This window comes from Oncorhynchus gorbuscha, linkage group LG18 (genome assembly GCF_021184085.1).
Source record: "Oncorhynchus gorbuscha isolate QuinsamMale2020 ecotype Even-year linkage group LG18, OgorEven_v1.0, whole genome shotgun sequence".
Taxonomy (NCBI): Eukaryota; Metazoa; Chordata; class Actinopteri; order Salmoniformes; family Salmonidae; genus Oncorhynchus; species Oncorhynchus gorbuscha.
In genome coordinates, this window is record NC_060190.1 from 19,991,163 (window position 1) to 20,008,248 (window position 17,086).

The 17,086-nt window shown below is 41.3% G+C and overlaps 1 protein-coding gene across 1 annotated transcript in view; it reads left to right on the forward strand.

The window, feature by feature from the left end:
* Nucleotides 1-1,231: 1,231 nt before the first annotated feature.
* The window catches only part of LOC124003400 (inactive tyrosine-protein kinase 7-like), a 36,032-nt gene continuing 20,177 nt past the window's right edge, over nt 1,232-17,086 (forward strand). The window contains exon 1 of the mRNA XM_046311629.1: nt 1,232-1,720. Coding sequence (XP_046167585.1) covers nt 1,594-1,720 — 127 coding nt within the window. The 5' untranslated portion in view covers nt 1,232-1,593. The remainder of the gene's footprint in view (nt 1,721-17,086) is intronic.

The window sequence follows — 17,086 nt, forward strand, 5'->3', positions numbered from 1 at the left end:
GTTCACTTTTTGTCCTGAATATGAAGCATTATATTTGGGGCAAAAACACATCACTGAGTACCACTTGTCATATTTTCAAGCATGGTTTTGGCTGCATCATGTTATGGGTATGTTTGTCATCGGCAAGGAGTAGGGATATTTTGGGGAAAAACATGTATGGAATAAAGCTAAGCACAGGCAAAATCCTATAGGAAACCTTGTTCAGTCTGCTTTCCAACATACACTGGGAGATACATTCACCTTTAAGCAGGACAATAACCTTAATCACAAGCCCAAATCTACACTGGAGTTGCTAACCAAGACAACATAATGTGAGTGAGTGGCCTAATTACAGTTTTGACTTAAATCTGCTGAAAAATCTAGGGGAAGACTTGAAAATAGCTGACTAGCAAAGATCATAGATTGTACCAACTTGAGCTTGAAGAACTTTAAAAAATAATAATGGACAAATATTATACAATGCAGGTGTGCTTAGTTCTGAGACTTAATCAAGATATATTAGCATTTTAGCTTACATATTTTTATGTTAAAAATATTCTTCCACTTTGACATTACATAGTATTTTGTGTAGATCAATGATGACAAATCACAATTAAAACAGTTTCAATCCCACTTTGTAACAACAAAATGTGGGGAAAATAAAGGGGTGTGAATACTTAAGACACTGTATACAATGACAGCTTTTATAATCTTTGCACTGTATGATTTGTATTTTTATGTAAAATGCAAATAAAATTAAAACAAAAATGTGTGGCTTGGTGTGAAGGACATGATTGTTTCCACTCAGAATAACATTTTTTTCCCTGTCAAATACCATTTGTTATATTTGTGGTTATTTGGCTATGTCACAGTGTGTCTTATTAGTATACCTCCTCTGTCCAAAAATCGTACACAACTAAAATTACAAAAGTATCCCTTTCTGACAACTACCTTGTCTCATTAAATTTTGTAATAGTCTCTTCATTTATCCTTATCCATATTTACATTTTATATGTATTTTAAATGCTTTAGGATGTAGCCCGAAAGATAGCCTTGGCCTTTAATCCAAATAATAAAATATTAAAAACAAGTTGTATGTGCTTGGGCCTACAGAAAAATGTGTACCTGTTATGTTTGCACAGAAAAAGTGCAAAATTGGCACGTTTGACCTAAGGCTACTCTTTTTTAAATATTTTTTTTTAACCTTTCGTGCCCCCCATCCCCTCCCTCTCTTCTCCAAACACCGGAAGCTTCTCATCCAAAGTGGGAGCTAAGGAGAGAGAGAGAGAGAAAAAGGGAAAGGCTACTTTCATTTAATAGTGTTGAAGGAATGGCATGTAGGCACATTTCTTCTTTGAATTTTCTTGTCATTATTTGAAATAATGGAATAGGTCCTACGTCTTCACGTTTACGAATTGCGCGTGCAACAGTCGTATCGTCATCGGACGACCACTAGAGACAAAGCAGTCGTTTATCGTTGCTCTTGTCGAAGTACTTTTTTAGAGGTCTTGTGAAACGCTGGTAGTTTTCGCGTTGACTGCCCTTAGTTTCGGGTCTCGTTTTCTTTTGCGAATGATTTAACGTAGTTGTGGCTGACTTTGCTTGAGTTCTACCATGGAGTTACCATCCACAGAAAATAAATGTTTCACAGAGAGTAACCTGAACTCGGCGAATAGGCGTAGACGAGGAGTCATGCCGACAATACACACCACTACTATCCTGTTTCTTATTTTCACCAAAGGTAAGAAGACAAAGTAGCCACAAGCCCGTCGGGTGTTTATAAATGTATCTGTTAAATTAAAGTGTGTTTATCAGCCGGTACAATGTTCTACTATAGACTACTACATCAATGTAACAAGCAAGCTTTCTTTCCGAAAAATGTTTACTAGAGGACGCTACTGAGGAACCCATCTTGGTTATCAAATAGCCCAAGTTGTAAGTGCCCACTAACAAAGTTGTCTTGGCGTTTAAAAAAACCTTTACTCTACAAAAGGCTAGTGTTATAGTTAACGGCTGTAAACTCGTCGTCACCCCCTCCCTAAAAACTCAATGTTACTGAAAACATAGTCAGTGAAAAACGTGTTACTCATTTGTATTTTTTTTTATTGTCCAGTTGGTTCGTTTTCATACTGTCATGACCCATGTAATATCCCCTTCAGCCTGGGTCTTTAAATTGACAGCGTTGCAGGGCACACAAATAACTGTCTTCCAATGCCACACGTAAATCCTTCAATTTCCATCATATTTCCATAACAATATGAATTTTACAGTATGTCATTTGAGCTCATAACAGGACCATGGCTGAACTGTTTTTGGGCAGAATAATGATCTGTATTGGTTGTATGCAACGTTCATGTTGGCATGGCCTGGCTTTAGAAGGTTCCCTATTGCTCAGCTTGATTCAACAGGCTCTTACATAGAATATGGCCAGACCTGGGCTGAAGAGGGTGGGGGAAGTGACTGGCCTACACGGAGTGTGCAAAACATTAAAAACACCTAACTAATATTGAGTTGCACCCCCCTTTGCCCTCAGAACAGGCTCAATTCATTGGGGCATGGACTCAAGGTGTAGAATGCGTTCCACAGGGATGCTGGCCCATGATGACTCCAATGCTTCCCACTGTTGTATCAATTTGGCTGGAGGACCTTTGGATGGTGGACCATTCTTGATACACACAGGAAAATGTTGAGTGTGGAAAACCCCAGCAGCATTGCAGTTCTTGAGACAAACCGGTGCCATGCCCCGTTCAAAGGCACTTTTGTCTTGCCCTTTCACCCTCTGAATGGCACGAATACACAATCTGCCATCTTCATCGAACTGGCCAAGGCTTTCGACTGTCAATCACCATACCATATTCTTATCGGCAGACTCGGTTTTTCTAATGACTGCCTTGCCTGGTTCACCAACTACTTCTCAGAGTTCAGTGTGTTAAATCGGAGGGCATGTTGTCCGGTCCTCTGGCAGTCTCTATGGGGGTACCACAGGGTTCAATTCTCGGGCCGACTCTTTTCTCTGTATATATCAATGATGTTGCTCTTGCTGTGGGCGATTCCCTGATCCACCTCTATGTATACTTCTTGGCCCTTTGGACACTGTGCTATCTAACCTCCAAATGAGCTTCAATGCCATACAACACTCCTTCTGTGGACTCCAACTGCTCTTAAACGCTAGTAAAACCAAATGCATGCTTTTCAACCGTTCGCTGCCTGCACCCGTACGCCCGACTAGCATCACCACCCTGGATGGTTCCGACCTAGAATATGTGGACATCTATAAGCACCTAGGTGTCTGGCTAGACTGTAAACTCTCCTTCCAGACTCATATCAAACATCTCCAATCCAAAATCAAATCTAGTCGGCTTTCTATTTCGCAACAAAGCCTCCTTCACTCACGCCGCAAAACTTACCCTAGTAAAACTGACTATCCTACCGATAGCTCAAAAATAGCTTCCAATACTCTACTCAGCAAACTGGATGCAGTTTATCACAGTGCCATCCGTTTTGTTACTAAAGCACCTTATACCACTCACCACTGCGACCTGTATGCCCTAGTCGGCTGGCCCTCGCTACATGTTCGTCGCCAGACCCACTGGCTCCAGGTCATCTACAAGTCTATGCTAGGTAAACCTCCGCCTTATCTCAGTTCACTTGTCACGATGGCAACACCCACCCGTAGCACGGCGGCCAAAACCTCATTTGGCCGCCTTCCAGTTCTCTACTGCCTGTGACTGGAACGAATTGCAAAAATCGCTGTGGTTGGAGACTTGTATCTCCCTCACCAAATTTAAACATCTGCTACCTGAGCAGCTAACCGATCGCTGCAGCTGTACATAGTCCATTGGTATATAGCTCACCCAATTGACCTACCTCATCCCCATACTGTTTTTATTTTATTTACTTTTCTGCTCTTTTGCACACCAGTATCTCTACCTGCTCATGTTCATCTGATCATTTATCACATAAATTGTAATTATTCACTCCTATGGCGTATTTATTGCCTACCTCATGCCTTTTGTACACAATGTATATAGATTCTCCTTTTTTCTACTACGTTATTGACTTGTTTGTTGTTTACTCCATATGTAACTGTTGTCTGTTCACACTGCTATGCTTTATCTTGGCCAGGTTGCAGTTGCAAATGAGAACTTGTTCTCAACTAGCCTACCTGGTTAAATAAAGGTTAAATAAATAAATACAAATGTCTCAAGGCTTAAAAGTCCTCCTTTAACTTGTCTCCTTCCCTTCATCTATACGGATTGGAGTGGATTTAACAAGTGACATCAATAAGGGATCATAGCTTTCACCTGGATTCACCTCGTCAGTCTGTCATGGAGAGCAGGTGTAATTAATGCTCCAACTTTTCCCAATCATCTTGGAGCTCCATTTCTAATTGGGCAGCACATGCTGATTGTTAGAGCTTGTCAGGAATGACATGTTCATAGAGATTCTATAACTCAATTGTAGGATCCCTATGCATGCGTTGATAAGGCACATACTGTAGTACAGCATGCAGAAGGGTAATTTATCTATGCTGCAGGCTAAAGCCACTTGTAAAAGTTTAAGGTACTCTAGTGCAAAGTAGTGGCATGGCTCAAGCTCAATGCTTTTGCTTTGGTCCTTCCCCAATGTATAACTACTGTATATATTTTTTATCTTGTAGGTAAGTGGGAGTGTAGAGAAACAGTCAGAGAATGCATTTGTATCTTTTTGGAGACATGGAGGAAAGTGTGTTGGGGGGGTTGTCGTTGGCCTCAGGGTCTCTGGAGGAAATGGCACCACATTTGCATGGAAACCCAAGAGATAAAAGCAGCCTGATGAGACTTCACAGGTAGTTGAGGGGCTTGCTTGATCTTTAGAACTCAAGGGGGACTATCTCCTTCCATTGTTATGGAAATCAGGAATGGTCTGGGAAAAATACTTTAGAAGCATTCACTGTAATTGCAAAGACCGAGGTGGTATCATTTCACTTGACAAGTCCCTTTGCTCTGAATTGGGCTCACAATAATTTTTTGTTTATTCTAAACTAAGACAACTGAGAAGGATGATACGCTGTAGTAGGATTTTGATACTATAATTAAGTGGAAAAAGCCCCCAGTCTTATTGGACTGTTTTAAATGCAAGGCTCCATGTATTGTTTGAAATATCAACAGTTTGCCTTCTGGGGCTTCAGAGGGGAAATAAAAATGTCTTCAGATAATTTTACATCAAAACCATATTGTGAGCCCTTTTCCCCTAACAAGATGGCCTTGTGTCTTGATTAAAACCTACAGTGTATAATGTGAAACATCCTTTGCCTTGAAGTCCTGGAATATGGACTGCGTCCAAGGAGGTTTCAGTTAGAGGAATAGTTCACGTTGATTGCAAATGTAACTTGTCTTATAGACCACTCTCTAAATATCTATGTACCTGGAGAGCCGGCAATCTAATATTGGTTTGTTTACCTTGCTATACAGCCAGTGTTAGGCTGCTGACGGTAGTATAGATAATTTTCTTGGTAATATTACCCTTAATGTGAGGTACATTTGTAAGTTGAGTGAACTTTCTCTTAAACCAACAGCACCCACACAGGACATAGGCGATGCTACAGCAAGCTATATCACACAGGACTTGGGCTATACTGCAGCAGGCTATATCACACAGGACATAGGCGACGCTAGATCAGGCTATATCACACAGGATATAGGCGACGCTAAAGCAGGCTATATCACACAGGACATAGGCGACGCTAAAGCAGGCTATATCACACAGGATATAGGCGACGCTAAAGCAGGCTATATCCCACAGGATATAGGCGACGCTAAAGCAGGCTATATCACACAGGATATAGGCGACGCTAAAGCAGGCTATATCACACAGGACATAGGCGACGCTAAAGCAGGCTGTATCACACAGGACATAGGCTATACTGCAGCAGGCTATATCACACAGGACATAGGTGATCCTAGATCAGGCTATATCACACAGGAAGTAGGTGCCGCTAGATCAGGCTATATCACACAGGACATAGGCGACGCTAAAGCAGGCTATATCACACAGGAAGTAGGCGACGCTAAAGCAGGCTATATCACACAGGAAGTAGGTGACGCTAGATCAGGCTTTATCACACAGGAAGTAGGCGACGTTAAAGCAGGCTATATCACACAGGACATAGGCGACGCTGAAGCAGGCTATATCACACAGGACATAGGTGATGCTGAAGCAGGCTATATCACACAGGACATAGGGGGGGCTAAAGCAGGCTGTATCACACAGGACATTGGCGACGCTACAGTTGAAGTCAGAAGTACATACACCTTAGCCAAATACATTTAAACTCAGTTTTTCACAATTCCTGACATTTAATCCTAGTAAAAATTCCATGTTTTAGATCAGTTAGGATCACCACTTTATTTTAAGAATGTGAAATGTCAGAATAATAGAAGAGGGAATGATTTATTTCAGCTTTTATTGCTCGCACACACTTTTTCAGTTCTGCCCACAAGGTTTCTATGGGAGTGAGATCATGGCTTTGTGATGGCCGCTCCAATACCTTGACGTTGTTGTCCTTAGGCCATTTTGCCACAACTTTGGAAGTATGCTTGGGGTCATTGTCCATTTGGAGGACCCCTTTGCGACCAAGCATTAACTTCCTGACTGATGTATTGAGACGTTGCTTCAATATATCCACGTACTTTTCCTATCTCATGATGCCATCTATTTTGGGAAGTGCACGAGTCCCTCCTGCAGCAAAGCACCTCCACAACATGATGCTGCCACCCCCGTGCTTCACGGTTGGGATGGTGTTCTTTGGCTTGCAAGCGTCCTACTTTTTCCTCCAAACATAATGATGGTCATTATGGCCAAACGGTTCTATTTTTGTTTCATCAGACCAGAGGACATTTCTCCAAGATGTACGATCTTTGTCCCCATGTGCAGTTGCAAACAGTAGTCTGGTTTTTTATGGTGGTTTTGGAGCAGTGGCTTCTTCCTTGCTGAGCGGCCTTTCAGGTTATGTCGATATAGGACTTGTTTCACTGTGGATATAGATACTTTTGTACCAGTTTCCATCAGCATCTTCAAAGGGTCCTTTGCTGTTGTTCTGGGATTGATTTGCACTTTTCACACCCAACTACGTTCATCTCTAGGAGACCGAAAGCATCTACTTCCTGAGCGGTATGACGTCTGTGTGGTCCCATGGTGTTTATAAAAATTGCTCCCAAGGATGAACCAGACTTCATTTGAGTCAATTGCCTATCAGAAGCTTATAAAGCCATTCTCTGGAATTTTCCAAGATATTTAATGGCACAGTCAACTTAGTGTATGTAAACTTCTGACCACTGAAATTGTAAGTGAAATAATCTGTCTGTAAACATTTTTTTTTTTTAAACTAGGCAAGTCCGTTAAGAACAAGTTCTTATTTTTAATGACGGCCTAGGAACAGTGGGTTAACTGCCTGTTCAGGGTCAGAACGACAGATTTGACAACAGATTTGTCAGAACGGAAACCTTTCGGTTACTAGTCCAACGCTCTAACCACTAGGCTACCCTGCCGCCTTGTTGTGCCATGCACAATGTAGATGTCCTAACTATAGTTTGTTAACAATACATTTGTGGAGTGGTTGAAAAACGAGTTTTAATGACTCCAACCTAAGTGTATGAAACTTCAGAATTAAACTTTTTATCACACAGGACATAGGCGATGCTGCAGCAGTCTATATCGCAGAGATTAGGAAGTGATGATTACCAAACAAATACAAAAATAATGATAGTTTCCTTGGTTTACAATAAGCTCAATTATCACCATTTGCAGCATTGGAACTGCATTATTTGCTGAAACATTGAATTAATCCTATAGTATCTTATTTCCAACGTTCATCCAATTTGTGTAGTACTTTCAGAGCTTGTACAAATTTGCTGGTTCGATCAAAACCCAGTCCTTATTTTCTATACTGCCATCTGTCCTTGCTGTGTATGTCTTGTTGAAATCAATGGCAACTACTTGTATGAAAGAGAGGGCCACTCCGGTCTGTGACATATGTGATGATGGAGAAGCAGCTGAAATGTCTTGAAACACATTCTGGATTAGGCGTGATGGCATGTTCTTCCCTCTGGTCTAACTCCCCCGAGATCTCATGGGTCTTTGGGACACACACATTAAATATGCACAATTCAAATGTCACGGTGGAGATTCACAATTTAGATGAGTAACTTAACTGCTGCACAGTATTTGAAGCAATACAACAGCGACACTGTATTTATTGTCAAAATATCACACTGTTTCAAAATTACATGGGGCAGGGGGGGAATGTAAAGGTAACATCTATAATTCAGTGTTCTGGTATGGCAGATGCTCCTCTATGCCAAACTCATAGGATGTTTGATGCCACTTCATTTGCTTGTTGAGTAATTCTACCCTGGGTAAACCCAGCCAAGGTCGTGCCAAAGCATGTTGTAACCTTGTGATTACTTTCCACAATGCCCTCCATATTTGGCTCCTAACCCAGTGCAGAAAGACGATGCCAGCGGCTGACATAACTGATGTTTGATCTGATAGCCCATAATGAGCTACTAAAATGACAGCCTGGCAGATGTTTGAAATGAATGCCTGTGTAAACCATGCCACCCGTCGTGAGATTGCTCGCCGGCAGAGAAATAGCAGGGCCTTGGCAAGGAGGAAGAGATTCTGCTCATAAGATGTGAAGTTGTCTGATATGGAGTGTCAGCCAGGAATGGCCTGAACAAAATGGTGGAAAACATGCCTGTTTTGAATTGTCTAATGATGAACTGTTAAACAACAACCAGCTCAGAAATATTTGATTTCCAGACTCATGGTTTTAAATAATTCAAAGCATTTGGTTAAACACTATTGTTTTTCCTGCTAAATGGGGCATTCGTTAGAACCAATTTAGGAAACTACATCTGTGTGTGAAACTGTTACTTATTTTTTTGTAATATTTCACTCTTTGAAGGCTTTGTTGGTTAAAATAATAAGCTATATTGAGCTTTGCACTTGAAGTAGGCTCCTTTTGGATATTTTCAGGAGGATCTGTTTCTGAAAACTGCTCCAATTTCCTTTATATAGTCGGGAAACAAGGATTAAAACCTGAAGATTGTGTGGAAGATGCACAATCTTTGGGATTTGAGTCATCATTTGCAGAATAACTTTGACCCAATTTGTTGAATGATTCCATTGTCTTTACTTAACTTTGTTTTTCTCCGTTAAACAGTCTGTTGGGCGTGAGGTCAACCGTCAACATATCTTCACCGATTGATCAAATTCTCAACCTTTTTAGATGTGCTTTCTGCCAAAGCTAGGACATGGGCTTGTCTTTTAGCCACATATGAGCCATTGACACCATATCAGTCAAGGAGCATATAGCCCTGTAACCCTGGCAAACCTCAGTGCTGCTGACTGGGAGAGGCCTGTTTCCATGTTGTAAAGTACACCTGGAAAGCTGGGCAGATGTTATTCACAATTCCACAGAGATTTTTACAACCCCCCCCCATTTTTAGAGAGGGGATTTCACTGTTAGTCTACACCTTTTTGTTTATGAGGTATGTGACAAATTGTTGATTTATTGAAGACTAATGTATGAATATTTTTCTGACAAATTATTGCTTTTTGATAACACTTTGCAGATAGAATAAAGAGGGGGGGAAAAGCATGTCATCAAGTACTTGCACATAAACCCTGAATAACACACTCTCAGAACTACTTGGGTTTTGTGTGACTGAAGTAATGAAAGAAGAGTAATTGCTCACGCAGTGTATAAAGTATACACAAAGTAGTGGTCTACTGTTTGTTCGTGCCATCCCTTCATGCTCCTCTAAAATGACGATAGCATGTGAAATGGACAGAGCAACCTCAAGATGAAAAGAACCCTGTCTGACAGAGCCAATGACAACTATGCATTGCTCTCGTTGAACATGAGGTAAACCAATGGCTGCTTGCAGGCCACAATCATCAAGGGAAACCCACACAGACCGATTCCAGGGCAGAGAGGTCACGAGCAGGGGAGAAGAGCTGATTTTACATTTCGCAACCCAAGAACAAGCTCAGCCAGAGCCGTTTGAAGAACTAGGGACATGAGTGATTGTACCTTTTTTTTGAGTCTCTCTGTGGTAAAACAATATTTATTGCTAGATGTTTTGCCAGATTTTTGCCCATTGTTGCATATGAACCCTTTCCTCTCAAGGGCTGTCTGGAGAGACTTGTTTCAGGGACAATTTTAGTCTGTTGGCCTGCCTGGAACCAATGTGAAGTTGCCTGGTGACACTCCTGAGTGCTCTGCAGAGAGAACAAGTGGTTCTTGTTATACGATCAGAATTTGTGTAATTAAATTTAAGTCCATATGCTTTTCATTAAGCTCCATCTCTTTCCAGAGCCGAATTTAGAAATCCCACAACATTCCCCAAGCACCAAAGGCTTTTTAGATTTTATGTAATATAAAGAGAAGCGTGTGGAATTTACTGTGGAGGATAGATTGAACTTCAGTGCAACACATATTTCCCGCCAATTTAGTTTGTGAGAAGAAATAATTACTTGGTTAATATGCCAAGACTATCAACATTTGAGGTCTGAAAAACTGCCGGGTTGCATGACTGTGAAAGTCCCAAGCCTCGTCTCCTATTTTTTTTTCTGACTTTCAACATCCTCTGCTGCTGACCTCCTTTAACGTTTATTGTATTTTGTCCCTCCTTGTGTGCTGTTTTGGGTATTGTTTGTTTGTCGGGGGCCCCACACTTTCTGTGGTACGCATCAGTTGCTTGCACTTCTCCCAGCATGAGGTCAACACTGCCAACTGGCAGAAAGAGAAAGAACTGTTATGAGCTGAACATAACAGTGGAAGGGAGGACCAGTAGCAGGTGACCCAACTGTGATTTGTGACTAGATTTAGAATGCAATGCAATTACCCCCCACCCCACGGGACAGCTAATTGTATTGCATTCTAAATCTCACAGCGAAAACACATACTCTGTAAAGACTTCCATGTCTGAGCTGCCTGCGGCAGATGCCATACCGGGGGGGGGGGGGGGGCAGGCATAGTTGAGATGGGTTGTAACCTGGTTTTGGTGCTTCAATTGTTATTTCCCCCTCCGAAAACAGAGAGTAGGCTACTTTATCACCTTCAAGCCAGTTCAGCAAACAGTAAAATGAAAGCCCTAAGGCTCACATGTGAAAAGTGGCTGGACCCCTGACTCTTCCAGGGCCGTAAACTTGGCCCGAGACTCTAACGATGGAGGTACACAGGAAAGGTTTTCTTTTCTTCTCCAGGAGCACGTCAAATTAGGCATAAGTAAAGTCTTTGATTTCTGGATCAGATAGAAAATGTGTCTTACAAAATGTAAGACTTTTTTTCCCTCGTAGATGTTATCAGAAATGCATCAAAACCCCTGCCAACTAATATCAACACACAAATTGTTTACGTTCTAAAGTTTTAAGAAATATTGCCTTGTGCCTCTTCATTCCGTAACCAAAAACTGACATATCTTTAAGATATTTTAATGTCTCTCCCTCATGAGGGTGGATAATGAAAGTTCACAGAAGTAATGGTATACATACCAAAATGGTAGAGCATGAAGCTTGTAACGCCAGGTTAGTGGGTTCGATTCCCGGGACCACCCATACATAGAATGTATGCACACATGACTGTAAGTCGCTTTGGATAAAAGCGTCTGCTAAATGGCATTTATTATTATTATTATTATAATTTAGTTATAGTGATTTTACTGATGTCAGTTTTATTTGAATTATTAAGTGAATAAAACTCGTAATTGCATTACCAAATTGGTAACTGAATTACCAATAAAATCAGTAATGGAATTACTGCAACTGAATTGGCTACAATGGGAAATCATAATAGTCACAAATCATAGTTGGGTCACCTGCTACTGTCCTCCCTTCCACTGTCATTCTGTTCAGCTCATACGTTTTCTTTCTGTTGTCTAGTGGTGAAACCTCTCTCTCACATACACTGTCCAGTTAATGTTACCTTTCCCAGCTCTTACTGACACTACCAATGTGTCCCCTGTAACCAGCATCCTAACGCACTGACCGACATCGAACATCCACGGATGTTGAAAAGTAGTTTAAAAAAATTTGATCAGTCCACCCTGGCCTTGATGTTTAACATCTACAGACGGACCGGACTGTACATATCATAGATGTATGTTTCACAAGTTTTCATAGCACAGTACAGTTAGTAGAGCACAGTGGAGTATAACTACACATTTCAGGACCCAATGAATAGCCCGCTTTTACACTGGACAATTCGTGGGTTTATGCTACAGTCCGCCCACAGACTAGTTGCTGCTCAACTCCATCATAAATTGTTGAGTTTAGTCGGCTAAATATAGTACAGTACAGAAATGTATTATAGTACAGTAGAGAACAGTATATTGTACTGAACTATACTCTAATGTAGTCTACTGCAGTCCACTGTGCTGCGTGCGCTGTGATGTCCAAACTTGTGAAACATGAGGAGTAAGGGAAAGGGGGATACCTAGTCAGTTTTACAACTGAGTGCCTTCAACCCGAAATGTGGCTTCTGCACTTAAAAAAAAAAAAAAAAAAAAATTATTTCACCTTTATTTAACCAGGTAGGCTAGTTGAGAACAAGTTCTCATTTGCAACTGCGACCTGGCCAAGATAAAGCATAGCAGTGTGAACAGACAACACAGAGTTACACATGGAATAAACAATTAACAAGTCAATAACACAGTAGAAAAAAATGGGCAGTCTATATACAATGTGTGCAAAAGGCATGAGGAGGTAGGCGAATAATACAGTTTTGCAGATTAACACTGGAGTGATAAATGATCAGATGGTCATGTACAGGTAGAGATATTGGTGTGCAAAAGAGCAGAAAAATAAATAAATAAAAACAGTATAAAAAACAGTATGGTAATGGGGTAGGTGAAAATGGGTGGGCTATTTTCCTATAGACTATGTACAGCTGCAGCGATCGGTTAGCTGCTCGGATAGCTGATGTTTGAAGTTGGTGAGGGAGATAAAAGTCTCCAACTTCAGCGATTTTTGCAATTCGTTCCAGTCACAGGCAGCTGAGTACTGGAACGAAAGGCGGCCAAATTATGTGTTGGCTTTAGGGATGATCAGTGAGATACACCTGTTGGAGCGCGTGCTACGGATGGGTGTTGCCATCGTGACCAGTGAACTGAGATAAGGCGGGGCTTTACCTAGCATGGACTTGTAGATGACCTGGTAGATGACCTGGAGCCAGTTAACCCAACTCCTCTGAATCAGAGAGTTGCAGGGGGCTATCTCAATCGACAACCACGTCATTGGTGCCCGGGGAACAGTGGGTTAACTGCCTTTGCTCAGAGGCAGAACGACAGATTTTTGCCTAGTCAGCTCTGGGATTCGATCCAGTATCCTTTCTGTTACAGAACCAATGCTCCTACCCGCCAGAATACTGACATTCATATCCATAATTATGCTTTTCTGTGTAGTACAGATCAGTCAAATTCCATTACCAGGTGTACATCCACTTCACTTACTGTAGTTAAATAACCAAAATTGATTTTTTTTTCAAAGTCAAGGTGCTATGTCATAGCTGACACCCCATTCTTTCTGCGGACATCTTAATTTTTTTTATTCAGAGCAGATATTTAAGATTTTTCCCGGAAACGTAGTCTCATAACAACCTGAGGGAGATTTTACTGTAATTCTGTTTAAAAAAAGTTAGCATCTGTACAGTTCTTACACTAAATTAGTTTTAAAATGTTTCAGTAGAAATTGTTAGTATTGACTTTTGCGTATTGTTTGTTTAACTTTGAAATGGCGTAATTCCGTTCCCGTGGAATTGCCCCTGTAAATCCATACATTTCTCCAATGGCTCAAATGTGTGAATTTGTGATTTGTCATTGACTTTTTAAATTTTATTTAGAAAATGAATGCTCCCCTCATAAATGGTTGGAGCCATGCTTAGTGGGGAGTTGTAAAGCGAACCACTCTTGGTATGTTCCACTTAGTGGAGGGGAAGGGGGGGTGAAGCTTAGGTTGTTTGATTTGTTTTTATCTTACAACTCAAACTCATTAGTCTGCTGTAGTATTTGTGTCTTAGTCATGTAATTAAATACTTTCACATTCATAATCTCCACCACGAAAATGACCATGTATGGCCATAGCACGCTCACACTCATTTCTGCACCCACCTCCCTCCAGCTGTTTTTTCCCTTGTATGTGCAGGGGAGGGGTAAGGGATTCTCATATAAATGTTTTGGCCACAGATGTGTATCCATCTCACAGCTGGGCCCCTGCGTTAAATGAAGGGAACGGTTCACCAATAATTTAAAGTTTCAACGGCCTCCGATACAATCTCATGCCATGTCTCTGTGATGACAGAACAGAAAAGACAGCTGAAATGCAAACTCAAAGAACTGTTCCATCCTAGGTCTGGGCGCTATATCAAATTAATTCCAGTTAATGTTTTTGTGCAATATTCCAAATGCCTGTATCGCAAGAATCAAGTTATTTGTATTTTTTGTTTTTATGAGCATTTATGTTTGCTTGTTCTCGTCTCCTTCTCGGAAAGGCAGGCGGCGAGCTTATTTTGGGCAAGAGTGAAACCTCTCGCTTCGCCTTTTCCTGATTATTTACACACACACACACACACACACACACACACACACACACACACACACACACACACACACACCAAGCCCCTCCCCTTGCCACACCAACAAAGTTGAGAGATCAATTCTTCCTCTGACGAGCAGTTCAAACTCGCTATTTGCATTTGAGGTTTGGTCCAACAGAATCTGTCAAATGGACACAAAGCTTAGACACTTTTTTTTTTTTACTGTAATAAAGAAGTTAACCTTTCTAACAATACCATTTTTATGTTTCAACTACTCAAATTGCGCGCAGAGCAGACACTACTAAAACAGGCGTCAATGAACATTCATTCTGGAAAATTAATGCTCAGTTTAGCATTTTAGCTAAAGACTTATATTAGCTGTGTAGTCTTGAATTTAAAAAAATATATAAATGTGAAATAAGTATTCAAACACAATTAATTTAATTAATTGGCAACTTGTTTTCAGTCTGAGAAATAAGGAAAACTACTCGATTTCAACACCTGAACAGTGGACAGGTTAGCAAGCTGTCAAAACAGTTGGGAGACAGATGGGTGTGTTCATAACAATTCAACTGTTCTGCCGTGTTACCGAGCAAATAGATTCATGCCGGGAATTCCCAATCTCACTTGATTTCTTTTACCCAAGCAACATCCTACTCAGTGTCATTGTCTTACATCAGATCAGTTCAGGCGGAATCAACATTTATCTCGCGAATGGTAATGGGATAGAACAAAAGTAGTCCGGGCTGCCATAACGTTTGAAAATATTACCTACGTGACATTGTCTGCGAGACTCAATTTCTTCATCAAAACTGTCTCAATCTAAGCTTAAACAAATGTCAATAATGTTTTTTGTGAAGTTTTAGTTGCCCCATTTTACATCTAGCTAAGGATTATTGTGCTTCAATGAGCAGTATTTCTGTAGTTTTGACTATACACACGGAAGCTAGAGTACATTTTTCCAACATTCACTTTCTAACGTTAGCTGAACCAGTCACTGAAATCATCTTTGACTGAAACGGTGCTGCTAACTTAGTGCTGCACACAATGTTGAGTCTTCCAGCAAGTTACTGCACTGCTAACTAATGCTTACATTATTATAGGTTTTCATGAAGCAGCTGTTCTTCTGCCACGAGTCATTGCAGTAGCTGCTGCAGCTGCTGTGCTCAGCTGACCCAACGATACGATTGCGGGGAAACATGCTGATCCTACAGACTGATTTCTCAGTTCTTCATAATTGTGGGGCTGCATGTCTACAACTTCAGGATCATTTATCCAAACTTTGTCATTCATGTCAGTAAGCTAGCTATACAGCTGATCAAGTCACTGCACTGGCAACCAACGTCCTTGCACAGCCTGTTTGCAGAAGATAGCCACCGGATTATTTTTTATTTTTTTGCAAACTATTAAATCACTGTCAACATTTTGTAGTAAATTTGCTAGCTAGTTATTCTTCCTATTTCATGGAAAGTCATGCAAGAGCACAGTGATTAGTAACTGTTTTACATTTTTTGAATGGCGGATGCTCAATGTTAAATTTCAAATGAGTTCCACTTCCTACAAAAGAGACCTGTTGAAGAATGCGCATCGCAGAGGAGTGAAGCTATCTGATGTGAGACATTGATTGTGTGCCACTGACTGACCAAGATTCTGCAGGGCCTAATGTTCTCCCAGCAGCCTAATCACTGGCATCCTGCACCTATGCATCGTGGCCCCCAGCTCACTTCAGGTCTCCCCTTTTGCCTGTTGTCTGTCAATCTGGACTGTGTTATTAAATGGAGGGTGACTTACTCCTACTGCACTGTCCCAATGGACCGCAGTCCCCCACTGGTTAATCTTAGTATCTGTAGGCATTTCAGAGCGAGCACCTGTTTAGCCATGTCCAGCCTGACACTGTGTCCCTAGACTTGGGAGCAGCTGCACAAACACCTTCCTTCTCTGCCTGGGCCCTCCGCTTTGCCTTGTGAACCCCCCCACACACACACACACACACACACACACATAACCCTTATATGGCAGTTTGTCTGATGGGTCCAGGCCTAGTGTGATACCCCAGGCCCAACGGTCTTGCCAGACTATTAGGCTGTTCTGGACTATTAGGTTACCCCAGGGAAATCAGCAGCTGAATGTAATAAGTGCTCTAATAAGTTGCCTTCTCGCCCTCAACAGCCACGTAGCTCGATGACTTACTTGGTTTTTTGGATGCTCCTATGGCATAATCTCAAGTGGAGATTGGACAATTGGAGATTCAGTTTCCACTGTTGTATATTTGCATAACGATGCTCCTCAGCCTTGCGAACTGCGGGTATGGTGAAACATACCTTAATAATAATTGTGGCAAGCTCAAATTTCTGTACAAGGCTGTTGTCATTTATGGACCCCCCCCTCTACTCAGTGTCTGGTGGGTTAAACCACTCTGGTCATATTTCACAGGGTGGTTTTGTTTTAACCATGGCTCAATTTAATGCTTGGCTCCTTTTTAGTGGACAGATGGTCCAAATCAACTCTCCACCATTGTTAAGTATGGGT